Raw genomic sequence first — 24240 nt, forward strand, 5'->3', positions numbered from 1 at the left:
ACAACATGCTCAATACTTACTGCTTTGTGCTGTGCTCCTTCCAGTTCCTCAGCAATCAACGAGAAGCGAGGATGTTGAGGCTACCTATGGTGTGCAAAACTCTATTCCTTACTTATCTAAGCGTGCTGGAAAAAAATGTCTTGGCTTGATTGTTGCCTATAACAACAGCAACAAAACACTAAAGACAAGCAAGATTAGGAAACCATGTGGGTTTAAGTAAAAAAGAACACACTTTATTTATCTACAAGGCAGTACATTGTCGTATAAAAAATTAAGTGCAGATGAAGCTGCACCAAATGCTATTAAGGCAGCGAAGTCAGAGGCGGTTATAAAAAAACCCAAACAATAAAAAAAAAAATAAAATAAAATCAGTGTTTTGCCATATCGATAAAGATTTGCTATGGCAGTATGAAGAACCATATATTTCTAAGAACCTGATTCAGTATACAAGACCCAAGTTAGGGAACAATTAGCTAGACATGGAACAAAACAGACAACATGAACAAGACAGTGTTCTCCCAAACATATGAAGGTGCAATGCATGCTGTTACAAACCAATGAGAAACAAAACAACACATCCAGACACAAAAAAAAAAAAAAATCTCCCAGGAACAGTGTTCAAAAATATTGCGTATAAAAAAAAGGGGAAAAAATACAAACCATGTAAAAAAAAATAAAATAAAAAGGTCTGAAATGCTAGTGCATAGTCAAATTAGCTAACATCAACATTTGTTTTCTTTCCATATAAAGCTCTACTGCTCCTTTTACACTAGCAGCACGTCTACACGCTAAGGTCTGTAGCAGCAAAACACAGTATTCATTTGGCATTTACAAAATTAAATTACTGAATAAAAATATAATTTTTCTCATAAATCTATGTTTCATACAGTAATATTTTTTAAAGCAAGCTAATTACCCCCCCCCCCAAACAGAAACACACAACGTATAATGGTCTAGAACCACAACAGAATGAAAGAGTATTTCAAGAGGCATGGATGTTTGAGCATTCACGATCTTGATCAGTTTTCCCCCTTTGCACAGACTAGCGTTTGTAGTAATGCTTTTCACTTCGGTATTTTACACCAATGCATTTTGTTCAGTGATTTAAAATATATCTGTTTGAGTACCTGCTCTTTTATTATTAAAAATAAAAAAATAAAAAAAGAAACAAACAAAACCCTATCCCTGGCTAACACATCACTGACATAACAATACTGGTGTATTAGGTCTGCTTGATCTCAAAAAGTACAAAAAAATTACCTTTACTGTAAGTCTGCACTTAAGATCATTAATTACTGATTCAAACTTAATACCTAATAATTTAGGCAAGTATCATTTATTTAAAAAAAAAAATCCTCTTAAGTTGGGTGAAATCCAACAAGAATATATATGCTGCGTGACTAAATGCACTTTGTGCTGCTCCCAACTGTTGTACCACAACAAAGATAGGCTCTTCTCCCATTCATGAAAAGTTTTCATGCCAAGGAACAGGAATTTCCCAGCAGAGGTGAAGTGTTCTCGAAAACCATAATGCTTCTCTGTCCGTCGACCCTTTCACATCACCAGAGTCCGGGTGGGGAAGGCGGTCATGTACTTGCGGGCCTGATCCGTCAGGGCCATCTGATCCTCGATCTTCCCGCAGGACGCCGACTCCCAGCCGTTGTTCAGATGCTAAATTAGAAGCGGGCAGAGAGATTTGGGGTGAACGTCATGTCATTTATTTGTAGCCCCAGCCGAAGCTGGGCCCGCTTGTGATTGAGTGTTGCATGAACACGCGGTGGGACGTTCTCCCATCTCCAGAGAAATTGAAATCTCAGCACGATGGGCAAAAAAGTATCATCCCCCACTTCTCGGTTAGCAACGGGAGGGGTGGGCAGGCCAGACGACCTGCAGAGGGGCACACCACAAGAGCCAGGATTCAAACCTCCCCACTTCTCTCTCAAACAGTGTCTCTTCTCTAACCAGGCCATATCTATAGCCTTGCCTTTAATCCTTCCTTTCCGTGAAAGGTCTTAAAAGAGAATTGACTTGCAGGTGGACTTTACAGATGGGCCAAGTCCACCATTACAATGTTCGGTGCTATAACCACGCACAAATTCCCACCGAACCTCCATTCTAGAAATACATCTGCGCTGCCCCTGCGCTCCCTGAATGGACACGATGATCTTGAGAGCCTGACCACAGCCAAGAAGAAGTCCCGCGCTCAAAGCTGCTTTCACCTGTGCGCAGTGATTAGCACGTGCCCATCAGCAGAGCTCCTCTGGCAAGGGAGAAGAGAGGGTGGGGGGGAGGACACGACTCTCGGCAGAAACAGCATTTTAATTATCGTGTAAGCCATTTCACTTCTTGTGGTATTTATGGAGGTTACAGACACCATTCAGTCTAATGTTAAAGTGAGATAAACCTATCTGCTAGAGGGCTGTGTGCACTGTATTTATTTACTCACTACACATGTGAGATGTTTCTCATTGCCTTGAGCTATAAACAGTAATGAAATTTCAAAGCTCCTGGAATTTACCAGTATACACGCACATTTACACACACTTATTTTTTCTTCTGTTGAACTCTTTCACTTACTCAGTGTGTCTGCGTTACCACATTGATGCATTCCCTAAGCCTTGAATCAAAACTCTATTATTGTATAGAGATAGTTGTATGAATACCCTGCATTCCAAAAATGCGCGCAACTGTGCTTAATGGAAAGCTGCTTCCCAGCGAGGGGATCCCAGTACTGTTGAATATTGAGAAGGTCTAGACCCAAGATCCACCAGGAAAGCCAAGCCAGAAGAAAACCTTCTTTCTTTTCCTCTGCTTTCGACAAGGATCAGCTTTGCAGTGCAAGATCTACATTGCCCAATGAGATGGCCAAAGCCTTCCCAACACCTAGGACACTGGGTGAAACATAATTAGTGGACTGCAAACCATCCGCTAAGAGCAGAACTGTGCCGGCGTGCCCACGGCTCTTTATGCTGCTCCTTCTAGTTGCTAACTGTGCAAGAGGATCCTTAAATTATTCTCTGGCCTATATGTTTAGAGAATGCTCTTCTGACTGTAAACAGTGTTATCTTAGACACATGGATAGTAAAAGGCTGGGCAACATACAAAATACAGATAATTTCTCATAACATGCCCTAATCAGGGCACTGGTACAAACACAGGGACCGAGGTTCCCTGCCTGGGAGGGCTTACAGTCTAAAAGGGACAAAAGCAATGAATAAGTAAGCAGCATGGCCAAGATGAGGGCAAGCATGTTAATCCTCTGTAAACTTCTGCAAAACTCCTTCTGAGCTTCAGTGGGAGTTCCCCCATCCAAAGGAGAACCAGGCCAGGCCTCAAGTCATTAAGTTTCTGCAGCTTTTTGTGGGAAAGCTGCATCTGTGAAGCGAACAAACATGCCATACTGGAGTGGTTCACCTTTTTCTTGAGTGGTTCAACCTGGGCTGGCTGCATACCTTGTGCTGTGGCTCAGCCTAGGGCACAGGCCACAGCCAAAAAGCAGGTGTGACATACTTTCTGCACGCCGCAGACATGCATGCGACACGCCGCAGCTCCTTTTATGTTTTGGTTCAACAGCTTCCAGGGTGACTTGTTCAAAGGCACCTACATCAGCTGGGAACCTACATCCTCCTATTGATCCTCAGTGGGACTCGGGCACCTGTGAATATTTTACCCTGCTGTTTTAGAGGTATTTGCATCAGGGACCAAGTTAATGCCTGGTACAATGCCATTGGTCTTACTTAGAAGTCAGATTTGGTCCGTATACCTCAAAAGCAGTTGGTAGTTCCAGAATATCCATCATATCAAAGGACAAAAATATGTATCCAAATGTTATTTTCCCATGATCCCCCTCAAAGCTTCAACGGCCTGGTCAAGAAACAAGAAATCAGCAGTCTCTTAAATGACTGAAAACATGTAAGGAAAAGTCCGTCTGTCACAGTATGTCAATTTTTAAAAAACAGAAGTAACTTCAGGCAAGGAGCGTCACGATTTCATAAACTAGGCTGAATTGTTAGTATCTACACTGAGCTCTTTGTATTAACAGCCATGTGCTTAGGAAAGGAAAAAAAAAAAATCTGTATCCTGCTATCTCCAGCATCTCAGCAGGCTGCTACATGTCACTCATTCCACTGAAAGCCTGGTCTTCGCTGAACCTGATGTCAGCGCGGCAGGAGCCGCTGGGGCAGGCAGCCACCCTCTGCCCTCCCTGCCGGCTCGGCCCCCCCAGCACCCCGGGGACACGGCGGGCAGCACACACAGCAAGCGGGCGGGAGGATCAGCTCAAACCCCCCCAACAACTCCAGCCTGCTTGGAACAACTTACTCAAGTTTTGCTCTAGAGACAGTATGGGAGAATCTCCCCACAGAGTTTTGACCCTTGTATTATTTTCCCAGAAATAGTTTACACTATTTTTTTTTTTCCTCTTATGACAAATTTATAAAAAGAGACTCACTTTGCAGTCTCACTGACGGTGGTGAGAGCTTTGCCCTAGTAAAGAAAGCAGAATTTGACCCAAAGTAGTATATTCACTCAAGCAGTATATTTACTACGACAGTTTTCAATTCTGTCCTGGGGAACTAAGACAACATTTAAAGTGGGTACATTTAATAAACATTTTCTGTCTGAAGCCTTGGCTCCCGGCAGCCAACACCAAACAAAGCACAATGCCTCTGCCTTGCCAGCCCTGCAGCGCAGCGCCGGAGGCACGTGCGAAAGTCATCCCGACGGGAGAAGTTTTCCTTCCCTCCTTGGCAGGGAGCCCCAGGTCCCAGGACCCAGGCAGGGTGCTTTGCCGGGTCTCGGTACATGAACCCCCCGATCCCTTAGAAAAAAAGGGGAAAAGCACAACGCCTCCTTGCATGCCAGCATCGCCGTGAGTATTTCCCGGGCTCCGTTACAGGAGAGTGGCAGCAGAAAGCAGCGCTCAGCAAAGGTATGGAACGAGAAGAGACCCAAAGCAAGAGGCATGGAGGAAAGCGGCACAGAATCCCAAGTGGGACCACTCCTTTTGCAGAACTCTGGTTGCATCTCCCCTTATCACAGTTAAAGGTCCAACTCTGCAAATCAACGGATGGAAACGCAAAAGCTTTGTAACGAGAAGCCAAAAGGCCTGGCCCGAAACCCACCGAAATTGATGGGCATGTTTTTATTGATTCAGTGGATTCATCCTACTTAAAAAATTCAGCCATCTAAGAGTGAGGTGTTCATTTTGGCAGCTGAATCCCTAGCCAGTGGGAAAGAAAGGGATTTCCGCAGTACAATTCATTCCTTTTTTTTTTTTATTGCGTCAAAAAGAGGAAGACTACTCAGTTTTGCTGTCAATTAAAAGAATTTAAGCCCTTTCAGCCAGTACTTCCAGCTGTATTTTTCTCTTCCACACACAGCAGTTTTCTCTCTTTAAGTTAAAGCAGGGAGCAGGGTGGAGAAGGCATACTACCATGAGTTCCCATAGGATAAAATTACAGACCCATGGTACAATTCCAGCTATGTCATTCTCCCTGGCTCTTTTTTTTTTTTTTTAACCTCAGTAATCCTACCAGCACATCCTTTTCCTGGCAGCAAAACTACCTCACTTATCCTGTAACGCGCCTTCAACTGCCCTCAGGCAGACGCGAACTGTAAACAAACTGTCAAAGCTGTAACTGGGATATCCAGTTAAAGCACTTTAAATAAAAAACTTGGACCATCTAGACCAGACCAGAGTAAGGAAAGAAAAGACTGTGGAAAGGTGCTTTTCAAACAGAACTCGTCCTTCTGCACTCGGAGCCTGGACCGCCTTTTCATATGCTGTCTGCACAACTTAAGAAAGTTCCTGCGTTACAACACCCTGCCTGTCAGGAGCGGATGCCAAAACCCAACGCTGCTCCAGTCCTGCAGTACTGAGCTCCCAAACTGATGGAAGTGTACTAAAAACCTTTGGGCAAAGAACTGCCTTAGAGGACAGATTGTAAATCTGCGCTACGCTGGCAGGTGTCTTCAGCAGCTCCAGTGAAGTTATTGGTGTTACATACGTTCCCATTAATTTAGCCAACTTGTGCTGGCATTTAAAACCAAAAAAAGCCAAAATGTTTCAAATATTCAGAAGGCTCAGACTATTAGAAGGTATCTTATCGTGTTTCTCTACTGCAAAAAGCTGATTTCCTGACAGTTTTCCCTTAGGTTACACAGTACGGATAATTCACAGAACATGCTGCTGGAAAGGCAGCTTGCAACAGAAATGCAGTACTCATTCTGAAACAGTAAAACAATCAACACCCTGAACAAAGCAATTTCCTAGCAGAGTATGATGCGTATCCTGTAGAATAGTATGGCTTTCTGTTCTTGTAAGGATGCAGAACCAAGAGAAGCCCTTTTACTTATGAAGAGCAGACAGTAAAGATTAATTAAAAACTCAAGTGACCATAAACGCGTTCTACTTCATTTGCTAAGGCAGAGCACTGTTTCTGCTCATGTTGCTCGTTCTCCTCCTCCGAGGCATGGGGAAGCCTTCTCCTAAACGCTGGGGCTTTCCCAGTTGCTCAGAAATACAGCTTGCTAAATATGAGAGAGTAAGATAGTCCAACTTTTCAGTTTTTATTATATGCCTGGTACCAGAGCTAGAAAGAGCTACTTGGTGGTGCTTTTAAGAGCTTAACTCTGTAGCCCTCACTCAGACAAAACTCCTGTTTGAGATGTATGAGCTTTCCAAGTAAGATTAATGGGGGAGATGCGCAAGGGACTAAGCACCTGCAACTCACATAAGGATATTCGGTCCCTTTCTGCTTTTGTCCTGAAGTAATTTTTTTTATTCACAGGTCAGAACGCATTGTTAAGCTGCCACTTTTTCTTCTTTCTGAGAGACCATCGCCTGCTTGGGGCAGCTGTAACTGCTGCTCTGTTTGCAACCTAAATTCTGCTGCCCCGGGAGGAAAACATGCGATGACTGACCTGTAACTTCCAACAACATCCTTTTGCTTGCCTCACCTCCTGCAGGCGTCCGTCGCTGGCCAGAGAAGGGACCTCGCAAGTGAGGGCCACCCGCAAGGGCACCTTGCCTTGCTGTGCAACCCTTAAACCTCCCGGCACTCGAGCACAGCCTGCTTCCCCCTCGCCCTTCACTGAACAAAGAAGAGTATGAGACTTTGGGATCTTCTTGCCCTGAAAAAAGAACCACGATGGAAAACCAGAGAAAGCCTGCCGCTGCAGGAAAGCGCGCTGCCTCGCCTGTACGTTTTGTCTGACAACCAGCTGCAAGCGAAATTCCACATTTCGCTTTTTAAACGGAGAAAATTAAGCTTAATGACAGCGCACGCTCTTGAAAAGGTTAACCAAGTAACTGTTTTAAAATCCTTTAAATTTACTCTTTAAAGAAAATGGTTACACAAAACCGCTGAAAGTCAGGAAATTCGAGCTGAAATGTGTCAGTCTGTGGTTAAAAAATGGAAAGTGACAGGAGCTAGGGGTTGAAGAACATTCTCTTTAGCTTGCAGGGCTTCTACCTTGTGTTGTTTCCTTTGTTACTGGGGGAAGAAGATATCAAAGCAGCGCTATTTTCTTAAAAGGTTCCATTTCATGGTGTCTTTTGATAGCCTGCAGGGTTAGGTGGATGGTCTATGATTTAGCCTACTTTTCTAGCTGTTAAAATGTCTATGTTAGGATAGTTTGTATTATGTACAGCTACTTGTTTTATTGGCTACAGAACATAATGTGAAATAAAACATAACTTTTACACAGGAACAGCCAGAAACAGAGTTTTTACGTAACCTCTTACGAGGCACTATTGCAGCAAATGCTCAGTACAGATCATCAGCCTGCCTCAATAAGGGCTCCGCACGTTATCCCAAAATCTTAACCCTTGGAAAAGTTCCTAGGGAGGCCAAAATCTCCCTACAGAGAAACTAAGTATTGCCTGAGTGACAAAAATACAGGATGCAAAAATATAGGTTGAAACTAACTCTACCAGTACAAAGCAGAAGTATTTGGGATCCATGCAATGGAGCGTAAGAGTAACTCCACCCCAAGGCAACACGTGGGTTGGTGAGACGTCTCCTGTTCCTGCCAGGGAGAGAATACCCAACGCACAACCATGAGATTTGCCATGCAGGATAAAAAAGCTGGCCGAACCTTCATACCTTACCAGAAAGACCCTACACACAGCTGCCTTTACATCCAACGTTTTACATAGACTTAACCAGGGGGTCAAACGAGGATGAAGGCCAAACTCTTCTTGGGTCTAAGGGGACTCTTTCTCCCACTGCACTAGTGCAACAGTGATCCCACCACACTCCCAGTGTAGTTATAAGCGGCTACCTGACCTCACATGCCTAATGATGCAACACGCTGTTCCTCCTAAGTGATGGTGAATCACATCATGCTATCTGATATGGTCATCAACTATTATTTACCAAGTTGCGTATGACCAGTCATGTGTCCAAAATGCAGTAAAAGATATCCTTACGGATTGCTCTGAACATTCATTACTCTTGCCTTCTCTGGAACTTAACAGCAAAACAGCCAGTAGTCAGGCATTTTGGTCACCCTATTGCTAGTCAAATACCTTTTTCTTTATGTAAATGCAGTGTAAATTATTAAAGCAATGAAAAATACTACAGACTTGTAAGCATGCTACCTCCCTCTTACGTGAGTTCAAATTTAAAAGAAAATGGAATTTTGAGAACCAAGCATATTAGAAGCATATGGGGAAAAAAAAGTTTAGTGCTCTCTTTCTCACTTCCCTCTCCCCACACACATCCCAAGGTGCAGAGAGTGCTATAATTCTTACTTGAACTGAAGTCAATGAGAATTTGCCTAAGTAAGAACAGTTGGGTCAGGCCCAAAAGATTAACAGCAGCAATGTAAACATATGGAGACACAATTAAATTTCACCCAGCTGCGTTCCCTGTTGTTTCATGTCTACCTGCGTGCAATCAGTGGATTTAATCCAGTGTTTGTGTGTGCGTCCGTGCGTGTGTACATATATGTGGGCAACATACCAAATTACAAACTAAAAAGCGTAAGAATGTGCTAAAAGCTGGTCATGTACAAAATGCTGCCAGCCAAAACCAGGCGCAAACGCTAACATTTTCAATTGCTTCGCATCGCACCCTTTAGACATGCTGTGTCCTCATCACAGACATCCAGCTCCACTGGGAGGGAGGGGAAGAAGCATTAGGGCAGAGCAGCAGCAGTTTCTGGTGTGAAGCAGAGCCAGCCCACGTGTCCTTCCTGAGCTGTACGGGCCACATTCCCTCTGACATGAAGCCAAGCAGCCTTACCAGAGGTGAAGCAGATTCTCCTGTTTAACCATGACACTAAGTCCAAATCAGAGAGCGCAGTGATCGGCAGACAAGACCTCGTTGTTATAAAAAGTCTGCATTTCATTCCAAAAAAGCTATCTGTGCCACCATCACAAAAACCCCTAGCCTCGTTCTTCATTTAGGATTACATTTCAGCTGAAACACACAATGTTTCTTCATTGGCAGAGAATGATTTTACCTTCATATTGGTTCACCATACCTACTGCATAGTATGCAGTTCACAGCTGCATGCTAAATATTCATTTGGGGCCTTGTTACAACTGCTTTTTCTTTCAGTTCAGCATATTTTAAACACTGAGATGAGTTGGGAAGTAATTTTTAACTCATTTCCTACTTAAGGAAAAGTCCTTGTTATCCACATAATAAGAACACCTGATTTAACATGAAAAACTAAAGGCTTTTCCTGACCAAGGACTGAAGAATGGGATCGAGAATGGCCTACAAATTGATTTGTGTAAACTTCCTGAACAAAATCAGCGTGCGTGGGGAGAGAAGGTTAAACAAGCCCTTTCATTTACAGCAGCTTATAAAGAAATTATTTTTAGATAGCAGGAAACATAACACAGTTACGCCAAAGATCAAAAGATCCTATTTTACAGTCACCTCAGGTGCTTCGTCTTTATTACAGGCTGAGTGCAGGCAACTACCACTCACAGGACAACCCACAACATACTCCGTGCAGCTACCTGAACATGTTGCCCTACACCTATGGAGGAGCCCGGAGTTTGCCTGGGGGACGTGGCCAGGCACCAGCGCACTGGCGAGGCAGTGGGACCAGCACTCTTCATCCACGCACCAGCGGAGGAGCTCCATCGACCCCCTGCAAAGCTGGAGCCCTGGGCTCCCTGAGATGATCTGGATTCGGTCCCTAAACAACTGCCCTAACCCAGGGGCCGTGGATCTTCAAACCCTCCTCCGAGTCACCTACCACAGTGACACTAAGAAACACGGATCATGAGAAAAGGGCAAATAAGCAACAGGGGGTGTGAGTCTTTCTTTGGCCCCTATGGACACCCCCACGCAGAGGGGAGATGCAGTCCCTGCTGTCCATGCTGCTTTTCATCAAACGATTCTGCAGTGCAAAATACAAGCCCTCTCTGTGGCAAACTGTGCCAAAGGGGGACGTGTGAAATTTTAGTATCTCACTTTATAATGGCTGGCTAGAGATGCTTAATCAAAACCAGGTTTTGTTCATTCCTTCTTACTGGAAATAACCCCTAATGTAAATTCTGGAAACAGGGAGGAAAGAAAGGATCAGCCATGTGGACTGTCTGTCTGAAAGTCAGGAACTATGGAGTTATGATTTCTTTTCTGACAGTGACTCACCCTGGGGAATGAGACACTTTCCCTCAATTCACCCATGTGGAGAAGGGATATAAAATCACTTATTCATCTACCTCAAAAATACAGGCAGTGGTGGAAGGATAATTGATCATTATCTACGCTGCGTTTCGTTCTCTGAATGACTTCTGTCCACAAGGGTTGACAAAGAGGCTGCTAATGACTTTGGTGGGCTTTGGATCAGGCCCTCTGTAACAGCTATATTTTAAAGTACAGCAAATGTATATGTTTGTTAACACTTGGAAAAAACGTAAATATGTAAAACCTAGCCTCACATCTGGCTTACTTTAAAGAAGTCGCATATTTAATTCAATTCAGAGATCCCAAGATGTACAACCGGCCACAAGCGTTACGAGGCCCCTTCAGACCATCGATCATTATCAGACCACCTCCAGAACCACATTTCTGGTGCCACCTCAGCCTGTGCTCAGGTAAAGGCCATCCTGATGCTTGGCTAGACAGGCAATACTTGACCACATCTGTGCCAGACAGCCAGGCAGTGCCAGAGTCTCTGATCTTGCCCTGAGGCCAGTGACGAGTTCTGGCCGCCACCACAACACCCAGCTCCCCTGCTCTCCAAAACAGCAGAGCCGCCTACAAGAAATCTACAGGAAAAAGCCTCTGGCCCACACTAATTCTCGATCCTACCAATTTAACACTGGAGCCAGCTGAGTTACAATGCCCCACGCATGGGGCTTTGCCCTGTTTAGCTTCCTGGCACAGCTGTAGCCTCCGCGTCCTCACGCTCCAGAGGTAAAGTGAAATTCTCAACCACATTCATCTGAACGTTTCATTCTTCCATACTCAAAATCAGTCTGTGAGAAAGCAATACATACATATATTTTTATATAGAAAGGCTATTTTTAGCAAAGAATAGTTACCTGCAGAGGACTAGCTAGTGGCCTGTTCCTAGGAACTCCAAATGTTTTGTGAAAGCTACCATCCTCTTCAGACATGGGCATCTTTAAAATGGAGCTGGTAAGAAGATTCTGAACAGGAAAAGGAAAAAAAAAAAAAAAGAAGAAAACCATTTTCAGTAACTCAAGAGAAAAACCTGAATTCATACATATTAAAAGCAAACTCAGCCTGACTGCAGAGGGTGCAACACTGGGCACGGTCCCAGGGGAGCGCTCAGCCTGGGAGCAGACCTCAGCCTGGGGTCCCGGGGACTTGGCTCTGCAGGAGCATTGCCACATGCAAACGTTTTTCATCCAGTGAAACTCCCAAGTGCAAGAATAACAGCAAAGCCGAATAGTCCCGGCGAAGCAAAGGGAACCGTGCTCATGCAAGGTCTCCTTTGCACAAACCAAAACAGACTCTCTCTTTCTTTTACCAGTTTTATCTCCGTGACCTAGTCATTTCTATACACAGGTGCAGGCTTCCTCCAAGCGCAGGCTCTTTACAAAGCCTGCGGGCTACACAATGACTGCAACTTCTGCTACCTTCTGTAGGCATTACAGTGACTTAATTAAGAGCAGGATTTTGCTTCGTATGCTTAATACAGGAAAACGATATGGAAATAATGAATAATGCCTACCCGTGAGGAAGTTCAGACAAAGTATTTTCTCTCTTGCGTTTAAGAACTAAACGGGGATGTAAAACAGAGAAATCATTTGGTGGTGTGAAAACTTGCACTTACTGGCACATCTTCCATAGTAGACGCATGTGTAAAGAGCTGAGTGTTCAGGTTTTCTCCTTCCCAGTGATTCGAGCAAAAAAAATTTCCAGCTTTATCTGTTGGAGACTCCACCTGAAAGCAGGAAAGGCACCCTGATAAAAACCAATACCTAACTGACCAGAAGGAGATTTGGCTGTCAGTTGATTAATAAATGGAATAAATCTTCTTCACAGCCATGCATAACACATGTTTACGGTACTGTCTTTTACAGCACCCTTGCTCTTTGCAGAAGAAAAAAGTTCAAGGTTTTCAAAAAAATCCCCACCTAATAAAACTTTGAATACTTGCACTCAGCGCTCTGTCAGTATTCAGAAGTTTAATCCCCTAGAAAGGATTGAGAATATATGTATTTTTAGAACTTTAGTGACAAAGTAATATAATGCAATGTCCTCAAATGTTCAGGTTTCTAAGTCACTCCATGGAGCTTGGTCCCCATGGGGTACTTCTATAGTTTTCACCAACATTAGAAAGATTCAATCCAAATTCCTGCCTAATGGTTTTTTTTTTTCTTTTTAAGTTTCAAACGAAAACTGCATTAGAACGGCCCAAGCAAACCCCTGCTGAAAACAGCAGAAAGACTTCTATGGAAATCAATGGGAGATGAATTAGGCATGCCTAGTATACTATATAGAACCGACACTAAGATCTTGGGGCTCACATGAAAGAAAAACAGACACAGCTATTTAACAGAAAACGCATTGGTATAAGTTTCTCAGCAAAGAGTGCTGAATTAAATTGCCTCAGGTAAGTTTGAGATTTACCTCTTGTTTGATTTTCTTCAGCAAAGGGGGTCCACTTTCATGTAGCCCCGCCACTATTGCAGATTCCTCCGACTCCTGCTTGATAACGTCCTGCAGATCTTCTACGAGATGAGTCGGAGTTTGAGGCTGAAAGGAAGAGACGTTATATCCAAGTCCCAGAACATCCCTCTGCACTAATATCAAAGCAACTTTTATCATTGTTTCCTTCTTACCAGCATCTTCAAAGGACCATATTTGATTTCCTGAGCTGCAAGTGCGTTTTTGAATGGAGTGGGTGTTCTTGGAGAGCTCTCTAATATCGACCTCTTGATTGCTGGAGTTCTGAAACTTTAAAAAGAGGGAGAAAAACTTTAAAGGAACATGCTTGGAAATATTACCTCTTTACAGAAATATGTGCATACAGGCAGTGGCTGCTGTAAGACGGACAAATATTTTCCTGCAATCTTATAATCCATTTTGCTTTTCTGGCAGAACATCTATTTAACTGTGATAAGGTGGAATGGCTTTATTTAAAAAACGGGTAAATCTGTATGCATGATTGTTTGGTATTAACAACCTACCTCCACAGTTACAAAGTGGAGATTTTACTCCAGACTAAGAAAAATCTGAACGTGTTAGCAAACAGCTCTGCAGGAAGCGTACGGTGACCCAGCACTTTGGTTGCATGCAAACCTGAAGAAATGAACCCTCGTGAATCCGACAAGACAACGTGATAACAGACTTACACGTGATTTTCCTTCTGAGCTTTGAAAGTCTGGTCCCTGTGGAACGGTGTGGTAACAGCCATCTTATGGCCACACACCGGCGTGGAAGTTAGCGCAGGGTTGTCCAGGTTCAGGTTTTCGTGACTGGATGAGGTGTTTAAGAACTGCAAGTAAGGAAAGGAAAAAACAACAGGAACATCCAGGGTTGGCTTCTTAAATTGACGTTATTGAACAAAAGCAAAAGAAATTATTTCCTTCTAAGTGATTCTCCAGACCCTACGATAGGGGTAGGTGTATGTGGGGTACCTGCCTACATGGCAAAACAATACTCAGCAGTTTGACCAGAGCACTCAGGAAGCCAAACCCAGCATTTTTAGAAGGGGAAGTTATAAGGAAAATGACACACCATTCCAATGAGAAACACTCTCCACCACTTCAAGAGCCAAATCTTAAAAGCCCGATTTGGATTTTCTGCAAATAAATTTTAATTTATATGAAGAGCCGTAAGAACTGGGTGAAAGTAAGTAAGGGATGTTTCAGTAATAAACCCACAGGAAATGGGGCTAAATTCCACAAAGATTTATATGGGAAATCTAGGTGCTTTTACGGCAGTAAATAAAGTGTTTATGACAGGAAAATAAATTTCCTATCATCTCTCTCAAAACAAAGTGCTCCGTTTTCACAGCATAAAATGAGAACTGCCACCTGTGATGGGTACATATGAGTGTTTTGGAATGGAAACAGCTGACCGAAAAGGAGGCAGCAGTAATAGTTTGGAGAAAATTGCTTTTGCATGAGTTCTGCCTAGTAACCTAAAATATCGTTTCCATTTCTAGTGTCTACAAATCTGTGAGCGCAGTGGTATCCTTTATTCTGACAACGATTCACCGTGTTACCTTCTAGACTCAACTTGCATCAGATTAAAATACACTTTATAAAAATGTGGCATGTAAGAAAATACAGATTTCACTGAATAAATGATATATGATTAAAATACCTAATAGGTAATGGGAGATACAGTGGGAGATCGTTACATGCAATCTTTTACTATCCTTCATGAAACAGTGTTTCTCTGACTTCAAGAACTAAAGCTAAACCAAGGCAAAACCAATACAAACAGACAAACAAAGAGAAAAAAACCAAAACACTTTTAAATAGTGCTGCAGCTGTGAAACAAAGCAACCAACGACAGGAATTTGGAAGTGCACGCCAGGCCATTTTAACAGGCCATTTTCCTCCTCATTCCTATTCCGCTCCACCCCACATGGCCCAGGCTGAGGATGGCGAGCTGTGATTTGAATTTTCTGGTTGTTATCAGTTTGTCTCACAACCTGGATGCTATTTAAATGCAGTTTGGGGTTTTCTAGGTCAATGAATCATACTGTAAGTGGACAGAGATGGAAAGTATTACAAATGATCAGAAATGTTAAACTCTAGCAGTTGAAGGAGTTAACAGCAAGAGCAAAGCAAGCATTCGTATTCCCCTGCAAAAATGATACAAATAAAAAAAAACCACCCAAGCCCCACAGATGAATTTAAAAGAAGAGAAAATCAACAGTTAGCTTGCTGATGATCTAAACTCAGCGGTGAAGACTAAGAGCAGTGAGAAGATTCAAACACGGAGTGAAATCAACAAGCGCAACGGTAATTAGTCATTTGTTCCAAAGGATTAGTTTCTAAATTGTTAAGGCTGGGGTGACTTTTGAGAATTAGTAACATCTGTGCAGAAGTCTTGATCTACCTGCGAGGGAGAGAAGGGCAGGCTTTTGACAGGGGAGCGCTTAGGAGGAGTTGAGCTGCTGACGTCAGCTAGGACCAAGGTGCTACCGTGGCCACTGGCTAAGGGGCTGGAGTGCCCTCTCCTTTTGCGAAGAAGGACGCATGGAGCCGCTCTGCCCTGTGAGGCAGATAAGGACTTTGGTGAGCCAGGAGGGCCCTGACTCGACATGGTTTTGCTCAAGTTTGTGATGGGGTGTCCTTGAGGTCTACAAGCACTGTCCCCTCTTTGCTGAAGCTGCACGACTTTGCCTGAGGGCACTTTGCTAGCCGAAGTGTCTGTGTCTTCAAAGAATTCAAAACTGATGAGATCACCCCATGATGAAGGATCCTGAAACAACGTGGGAGGCACGGAGCTATAAGACAGTGTATAGTGCCACCTCATGAAAATACAGTGCTAGGATATGCCCCTAACCAACAACAACAACAAAGTCTTTCCCAGTTCAATTTAGCTTGACCCTGTTTATTTGAGTAGTGACATTGTGAATGCTTATCCGCGTTTTCAATATATACCTCGACCACATCAACCTGTTTAACATACTAGTAGTGTTGCTGGCAACTGTGTCCCTAAAGGAACAATGAGTCAAGTGATGTCCTTACTATCTACTTGCCCAGAGTTTTCTGCTTAGTATGAAGACAGTGCCTTTCGCTACCAAAAAATGTGTGCTTTGGGCTCTCAACCAAGACTGGTCTCCTTCTAACCTGCATGCCTGCTCTGGACGTGCTGAATGGGATGTGATGCTGCATGAAGCAGACGCCTCTGCTGCTGGAGGAGGGGGCCACCAACAAACATAGTTCAGCGTGCCACCGCTGTTACACACAGTATCCCAGAGACCACAATGAGAAAAGGCCCACGTCAATGCCAGTCAGCTCCTTGGCATTTAAAATGTGTCTTTGCAGTTCTTCACGTATGCCAGGGCAAGCTCCTTAAACTTTGAGAAGCAGCTATTGAAGCTACAAGAAATACTTTCAGAAAATGATGCAGATACATGAGCAGCCACACATAAACCTACGGCATGCGTCACTTCAAATATAAATAATTATAATTTCATTGTTTAAGATCTTTCACGGTGTCTCTGATTTTATTTTAAGGAGACATAATACCAAAGAGATCGTTTCAAGCTCCCATTGTGCAGTTTGCTAAAAATCACACACCCATACCAAGATGTAGCAGGAAAGGGAGACACCCACAAAAAGCATATGCATCCACACTCGAGGGCTTCATTTATGAGCAGCCGCCTTTTGTTATGTCAGAAGCTAAGCTTCGGATCTTGCAGCAATTAGAAGTTACTCGGAAAAAAAAAAAGAAACACATTTAGGACTGTCCCAGTTCCTCTCCCCTTAATCCTTGACCACGCACGAATCCACCTGAGGTGGCAAGTCTACTTACGGAGTCTATTAACTGGAGTGTTTCTGCAAATTCTAAGAGATTCTTAACATTATCCAGGATGTTGCTCTGGTGAACAATCATGCACCGTGCAGGGGATGCACTTTCCTCAGGTAAGCAACTGTGGTCCACCGGTGGAGATGGAGTACAGTGGTGATGTTCCCCCAAACAGGAAACAGGTGCATTGTCACCACTGGTCCTGGTACTGTCAGCAATCGTGGTGCTGTGCCAGCCGGGGTAGTTTGATGTGTGGTTCTGTGTCTAAAGGAAGGAGAAAAAAAAAAAAAGAAAAGGAGGGGGGAGAAGGCAGAAGGAACTTAGCAATGAAATTGCACAAGGTGTCAGATGCCACTGGAGGAAAGATAAAAGTAGTTGCATCATCATCTAAGAGCTTATGCCTATGAAACAATTGTCAAGATGTTTCCTTTCATCAGTGCAAGATCTCGTTTTAAGTAATATCGGCATTGTATTTGTTATCCCAAAGTTACCTCACAATTTACTTCCAGGATTATGAGCATATATCATTACTAACAACGCATAATCAATTCATACTGGGTTACTCCAAAAGCTCAAAAAGTGTCTGCAGGTCATTTTTTGCGAGGAGCAAGAAACGGCAGGATTTCCCTACTGAGCGCTCAGCACTGTAGAAGGCTGAAGGGTTTAAGAGTTAGAGTTGCTTTTGTTTGCTTATCTCCTTTTCTTCTTCTATCCCTGTCTAATGCTACAGCTTACACCAATGCAATGAAGAGGCTGTCAAATCAACGTGGTTAGGAAAGCAGAAGAACAAATTAACAGAAGTTTCTTTCCAGTGTGATCATGCAACAGAAGAAATTGCAAAACATTAACTAAAGTTAAAAAGTGGCCAAACTAACGTATCACGCATGCAGTTGTTTTACTATTAATTTATATATTACCCAAAAAAAGAATCTGCTGGCTATCACCTATCTTCTAAAAAGATTTGGGGATTCTTGGCTTTGGTGATGGTGTTAAGCAATTACGGAAGGTTTTTCACACATTAACATCCAATGGCACATACAACCAAGTGTGAGAATTCAGTAATAGCCAGCATTTGTTCCACACATGCAGTTATGAAGAATCTAACATTATTCGGAGAAGTAAAACAAACTGTCAAACATGCACCAAGTCTGAAGCTTACAAAGTGTATAAAACACAGCTGAAAGAAAGAATACAACAGAGAGGAAAAATCTAATACACAGGCACTACATTTTCATCACATGAACCATTGCACACTTTCAGAAATGCAGATCCCGTTGATTTAAGATCTGTGGGATTTTTCATCTTTGTACAATCACCGTGTCTCCAATATTACATCACGTTACAGAGCCCAGCCCTGCTCCCACTTTGCGAAGTTAAAACACCTGCAAATTGTTTGCCTTTTTTTTCCTCAATAAAAGAATTTACAAAGCAAATACAGATTATACATGTGCTATGTTTCATCCTTTTAAAACGGAAATATAGAGCCTTGATTAGTATTGAAGGCAGAGGGGGAGTAAAAAGTTAAAAAGACAGGCACTGGGGTAACGCTGCTATCCCTCCATCCAAGCACACAGTGACAATCTTACTGGTAATGCCTGCTGCCCTTTCAGTTCATTCTCAGTCGACATTAGTAGCAACTCTAATTCCTTTATTCGTTTTTCTTTCTCAGGGTCTTCATCATTATAGTGTCTCTGAAATTAAGAGTTAAGGGAAAAGAAAAGATAAAGGTCTGATAGGATGTAGCAACTCAAATGCTTATGGCTTGCCGTCCTGTGGTTATAATAGCCAAATTAGACTCAAAGATGAAACAAACGTCAATTGTGTTTTCCACTACTAAAGTCCCTGCTGAATTTCAGTACAGACATTTGAAACGGAGAAAGTGGAAGCTATCACACCAGATGGCAACTACTGTGTTTTAAAGCCACTTCAAAAGAAGCAATTATTAGCCATGTTAGAACACCCCCACCTTCCCCATTTTCTCTCTTTCACACTTATTACATTAAAACGTTGCCTTAATGTACAATATCTGCATTTTGACTTATCAAACGTTTAACAAATTGACTCTTGAAATTATGTTCAAGTTATCTACCTGAATAGCTGCAGCAGCTGGCTGAGGAACATTGACAATATTTACATGCAGTGCTACTGGATATGGGATCTGACCAGGGACCTAGGCCAAAAAGCAAAGAAACTAGAAGTTATTATTTCTATCATGATGTCTGCCTGCACTGTAAATTTGTGTTAAACGTACTGTGGCTTTAGCTACTTAATATTTATAAGCTATGGACATGAAATAGCAAAAAAAAAACCCAATAATTTTTACAAGAAAAGTAAACAGTTTTTTAGGAATATGACAGTGAGCGTTACAGCGGAAGAAAGAAAATTCATATATGAAATATCTACCCTTCCTGAATGACAAAAGATAAATAATTTATGGATGCATTTGTAAGTTTTTTCTAAATTGAAGTGAAAGTGCAAAAGATGCAATTTATTATCATCTAAAACTCTACAATGTAACTGTCTGAAGCAGCAGCCTGTTTCATTATTAATCATTAATAGAAAAGGAATCAGATTAAAAACAATACTTGTTTACTTGGTTCTGACATGCAACCCACAAACAGAATATTACTGAAGGGAACGTGGGAGATTTTGACATAGAACACAGAATTAACCCCATTCGACTGATTTTCAACAAGTGTAATGTTCACCCCTAGAAGAAACAGTGCTGGAAACATGTTCACTGCTTACAAGATGTTAAAAATGCTGAACCCGATTCCACCACCTGAATGCCGGCAATCAATTTGAAATGTACGTATTTTCATCACTGAAACAAGTCAAAGTCAAGGTCAAGGTGGTCCTCGCCTGACATCAAACACACACAAGTCCACCAAGACTGGGAGAAAACCCTTCACGCTTCCTGAAATCAGGCATGGCAAAGGCAAAAAAAAAAAAAAAACAAACCAAAAAAACCCCAAAAACCCCCAAACCCGCATTTTCAGGCGCTTACATTTTGTGGCTCAGAGATGTGGTAGTAGGGGTAGTCACTGCTCAGCGGGGGCTGGCCGGCCACGGGCAGCTGTGCAGAAGGCGGGTTGTGAGAAAAGGCCATCAAGTGGTTGCTCTTCTGAAAGCTGGCGGCGGCTGAGGAGTGACAGGCTTTGGAGGACTCCTGCAGGTAGCCCTCCTGCTCAACCTTTCGGCGCATGGTGGAATTCCAGTGGTTCTTGATAGCATTATCAGTTCTGTAACACAAATACATACGCTTGAGGAGTTTTAAAAAAGAGCGTTTCCAATTCTAACTGAGATTAATGGGCAGGAAACTGCTGTTGGCATTTCTGTTAAAACCTCGAGCTGTTCTCTGACCTTCCTCCTGCCCCCACCTTTACAAATACTGCTCTCAACCTCTCAGGAAAGATGCTCAGTATAAAAGGCAGGGGAGAAAAAACAAGGGCTACAGCTGTTTGTGTACTTTTTGAAGCAATCTCTAAGCCTTAGGTCCTCAAACTGTAAGAAAAGAATAACTTCAGCTTCACCTCATTCCCATGAAGTGAGGTGACTGCAAAGGCTAACACCCCTTTGAGGTTTCCCTAAAGGGCTGCCAACATCATCTTCCTACGTTTTAATATTGCACTGGAGTTTTATTGTATCTCATTGCTGGAAAGAAAGACTGTGGAGAACAGCTGTGAGAAGACTGACTTCCAAGCAGCTTTCCAACTGGCCACCTAGCCAATGACAACATCACGCTATACACACAAATTCAGTAAACAAAGCTGTTGGGATTTTTCTTAGCTGCAGAAAAACTGAGATGCAAATTCTCACATTCATGAGTCAGAAAAAAGCAAACTTATCAAGCCTGTGAGATTTTAAGAGTACGCTTAGTAACCGCTCCTCTATTGGAAAAACATCCCCGCCACCACACAGTATTGCTGAAAGTGGTATCCGTGATGTGTGGAAGCTATAAAAAAAAACTTTCTAAGGAGTAATGCCTTTCTTGTTTTCTTCTAGAAGGTGAAAGCAGCCTATGGAATGCCGCTTAAAAGGCTGTCATGATCTTAGCCGTTATATTTAGATCTTGAAGATGTTTCTCCAAATAGCAGGAATAAAAATGGGAAAGGAAACCTCTCCCTTGCTTACGTTATTTGCTTGACTACACTTCATGTTGAGTCACTTTTACTCCAGAGTGAATATATAAGATACTGAATCTCTGAAATTATATGCAAGGTCTGCATAAGCTTTCAATGAGACAAGTACTTCCAGGACCAGAGTTTGAGGAATTCATTTTCTCCTCGTTTACACATGGATTTTTAACAGCTCAAAATCATCTGGGTGACTCAGGAGCAATTACAAAGGTTGAAGAAATCACTTTGAATAAACAGAACAGGTTTCATATTAAAGACATACCCTTAGCTGAATGTAAATTAAGTTCCACTTGCAGAGCCTGATCCTTCACTGTTAAATCAGTTTGAATTTTGACAGTTATTGCAAGCACAAATAAGATTGCACAGACATTTAGGAAACTGTTATGGTCTTGCTCTACTTACTGGGTTTTTTTACCTATGGCAAACATCAAAAGCATGTAAAAATAGCGTACTGTTCCATGTACTGACCAAACAGAACAGTTCCTCACTGAGAAAAACGTACATCTAATGTCACTGGCTCTCCAGGGTTTGATTCCAGAATTTTTTGATTTATAATGTGCAGCCCAAGGCAACTGAAACAAACTGCTCAGACCTGCAGCTTTTTTCTTTTATTCCCTATTTAAGAGCTAAAGGTATATGTCATTACCGTCCAGGCAGCAACTTTGCAATTTCTGCCCATCTGTTTCCCAGCCTCTTGTGTGCCTGGTAAATAATTCTATCTTCCTCTTCTGTCCAGGAGGTTTTCTTCACTTCTGGATTCAAATGGTTGTGCCACCTCTCCCTGCACTGTTTTCCAATCCTTCCCTTCAAATGCTTAGCAATGACAGACCAGCGCTTTGGACCGTATTTCTGCACGAGTTCTATTACCTTCAAAGAAGGACATAAAAACTGCCTGTATTTAACGATGCATAATGAATCAATGAAATTTTTCTGTGGTGGAACAACATTTTCAATGACATTTCTCAAAATTGCCACGGTAAAACTAACACACAGTTAAGGTTCCCCACTTCCCACTTATACTTTTACCCCAAAGGAAAAATCCGGTAATAGTTAAGACATTTCTGGACTGCATTTCTACATTACAGTGCTGTAAAGGAACATTAATTAATTTGTGTAGAAAAATACACAAATACTAAGCATTGAAACCACAGGATCAGTCTGCTTCTGGCCGTATTAGTGTTGAGACCACCGAAGTCTCGAGGAGTTTTGCCCCAACACATGAAATCCGCTACTAAGGCACTAATCAGAATGAAAGGAAAACTGATTACCCTTTGATCCTCCTCTTTAGTCCATGGACCTTTGATAAGTTCTGGGTTTAGTACCTTCTGCCATCGGTGCTGGCACTGAACATCTGTCCGATTCTAGTGAAATGTAAAATACGCAAAGTAGATCATTCATTAGACAAGAAGAACATAAAGTGATAACGCTTGTTCCCAATGTATTTCAGCTACAACTAGTAAGCAATATGGAGTGACATATATTATAATAATACATGGAGTGTCTGAGAAGCAGGTGCTGAACTATCACTTTGCTCCCTGAACTAGATAATATTTCCATCGCTCCTGCAGTGATGAGTGTATCACCAAAACGGCACAAACTGAATCTTCACCGTCTGGCACAATCGCTGTCATGCTTTCACATGCGGTATTTCCACAACAGCCAAAGTGTTCACAAAACAATTATCTTCTAAACCACACTTACAATTCATCAAAGCTATTTTTCCTCTGTGCCGAGACACTTTGTTTCAGTGTCCCATTGACCATCACATGTTGCATTGAGGCGCAACACCCCTCCAACCCCCATTTTGGCTTGTTTGATTTTTTCCAACCCTTTCTGAGAAATGAAAGGAAAATGAAGGTAAGGGTTTCGACAGTATTCTAAATAAATTTCTGAGGTGTCCATCTGGGGATGTTTTATATCTCCTGCAAAAACGTAACTATAAAGCAACCACTCCCCTTTCCCTTACTTGGAAACCTCTGATAAAGAGATGTCACTAGAACTGGAAACAGAAACCAATATCCACCTACAGGAAGGAAATTGGCAATGACTTTCCAGTCTTCCGTGCCATTCTGCTCCACAAGCTTCTTCAGTTTCTCATCCTGAATCATCAAAAAAAACCAGACATAATTAATATTGTAATCACTTATAATGCAAATTAAATACATTGTAAAAATTACCTTCTTCTAGCTTTTTATGCATCTTTTTCTGCATCCTGAGTGTAAGGGGAGATGGTCCGTAGTCTTCTCATGTTTTTAGTTGCCTAAACCAGGAGGTTTTTCTACTCCTGTGGATTTTGGTAGGTTCTTTACTGTGTTGCAGTAGAAAGACTGACTTTTTCTGTGCTGTTTTTTGACTCCCATTATACATTCCCATTTTACAGCTCAAAGCAATGTAACTGTTATTCTTGTACTGGATTTATAGGAGGGCACGGATGTTTAGATGCCAGGCATCAGAATAACAACGAAATTCAGTAACATTCAGGCACCCAGCTGTCTGGGGACCTCTGAAAATCACAGCCGTAAGCTTTATATGTCTTGCAAGTAATGGGAGTTCCAGTAATTTGCCCATTGCCTATCCATGTACAATGAATGCACAATAAAGCTAATGGCTCCTTTTTGCTCCTGATCGCTGTGAGGGAGTCTCGCGTACTCACAATAGCAAGAAATTTGGCCCGGTATTTTTAAGGATAAGGCCAGAAATGTAGACTCTAAAGACAAAAGAAAGGAATCGCATGTACTGGGAAAAATTGAGATAGTGCAAGACAAGCAAGAACTGCCCCAAGAGATAAGAGGAGGGGAGCAACCTCTCAAGCGCCTCCCAGTATGCTCCCAGTTCATGTGACAGGAAAGTGGCCATTGGGTTGCATGGCCATCCCTTCCTCCCAGTCCACGTCACAAACACATCCACATCCGTAAGAGCAGACGATGATTTAAAAAAAATTAAAAAATGCTTGCAAGAAGTGACCTGCCACTGTTTATATATCAATATACATTGTTAGAGAGGAGAAAGTCAAAACATAGCTTAAGAACTGTATTAATGTATTTCACAATAAACTCAAACCAGTTAAATGGCCACAGGATATCCACCTGGCAAAGGAGGCTAATACCACAATTTACCCGGAAAGTCAGCACAAGGGTACCGTGACTAAAACGCGTTTTGACCTT

General features: G+C 42.4%; 1 protein-coding gene across 3 annotated transcripts in view; it reads right to left on the reverse strand.

Moving 5' to 3' along the window:
• Positions 1-211: 211 nt before the first annotated feature.
• Positions 212-24240, reverse strand: part of MYB (MYB proto-oncogene, transcription factor) — a 28737-nt gene continuing 4708 nt past the window's right edge. The window contains exons 3-16 of one of the 3 annotated variants that reach the window (XM_054197254.1): positions 23104-23175; positions 22345-22437; positions 21723-21943; positions 19945-20179; positions 19027-19107; positions 18524-18628; positions 16944-17201; positions 15519-15884; positions 13799-13941; positions 13286-13400; positions 13074-13199; positions 12274-12384; positions 11516-11623; positions 212-1671 (exon numbers count right to left, since the gene is read on the reverse strand). In XM_054197254.1, the coding sequence (XP_054053229.1) occupies positions 1555-1671; positions 11516-11623; positions 12274-12384; positions 13074-13199; positions 13286-13400; positions 13799-13941; positions 15519-15884; positions 16944-17201; positions 18524-18628; positions 19027-19107; positions 19945-20179; positions 21723-21943; positions 22345-22437; positions 23104-23175 (2151 nt within the window). In that variant the 3' untranslated portion in view covers positions 212-1554. The remainder of the gene's footprint in view (positions 1672-11515; positions 11624-12273; positions 12385-13073; positions 13200-13285; positions 13401-13798; positions 13942-15518; positions 15885-16943; positions 17202-18523; positions 18629-19026; positions 19108-19944; positions 20180-21722; positions 21944-22344; positions 22438-23103; positions 23176-24240) is intronic. The other 2 variants (XM_054197253.1, XM_054197252.1) reach the window with 2 other exon arrangements.

The sequence above is a fragment of the Rissa tridactyla genome, chromosome 3, assembly GCF_028500815.1.
Source record: "Rissa tridactyla isolate bRisTri1 chromosome 3, bRisTri1.patW.cur.20221130, whole genome shotgun sequence".
Taxonomy (NCBI): domain Eukaryota; kingdom Metazoa; phylum Chordata; class Aves; order Charadriiformes; family Laridae; genus Rissa; species Rissa tridactyla.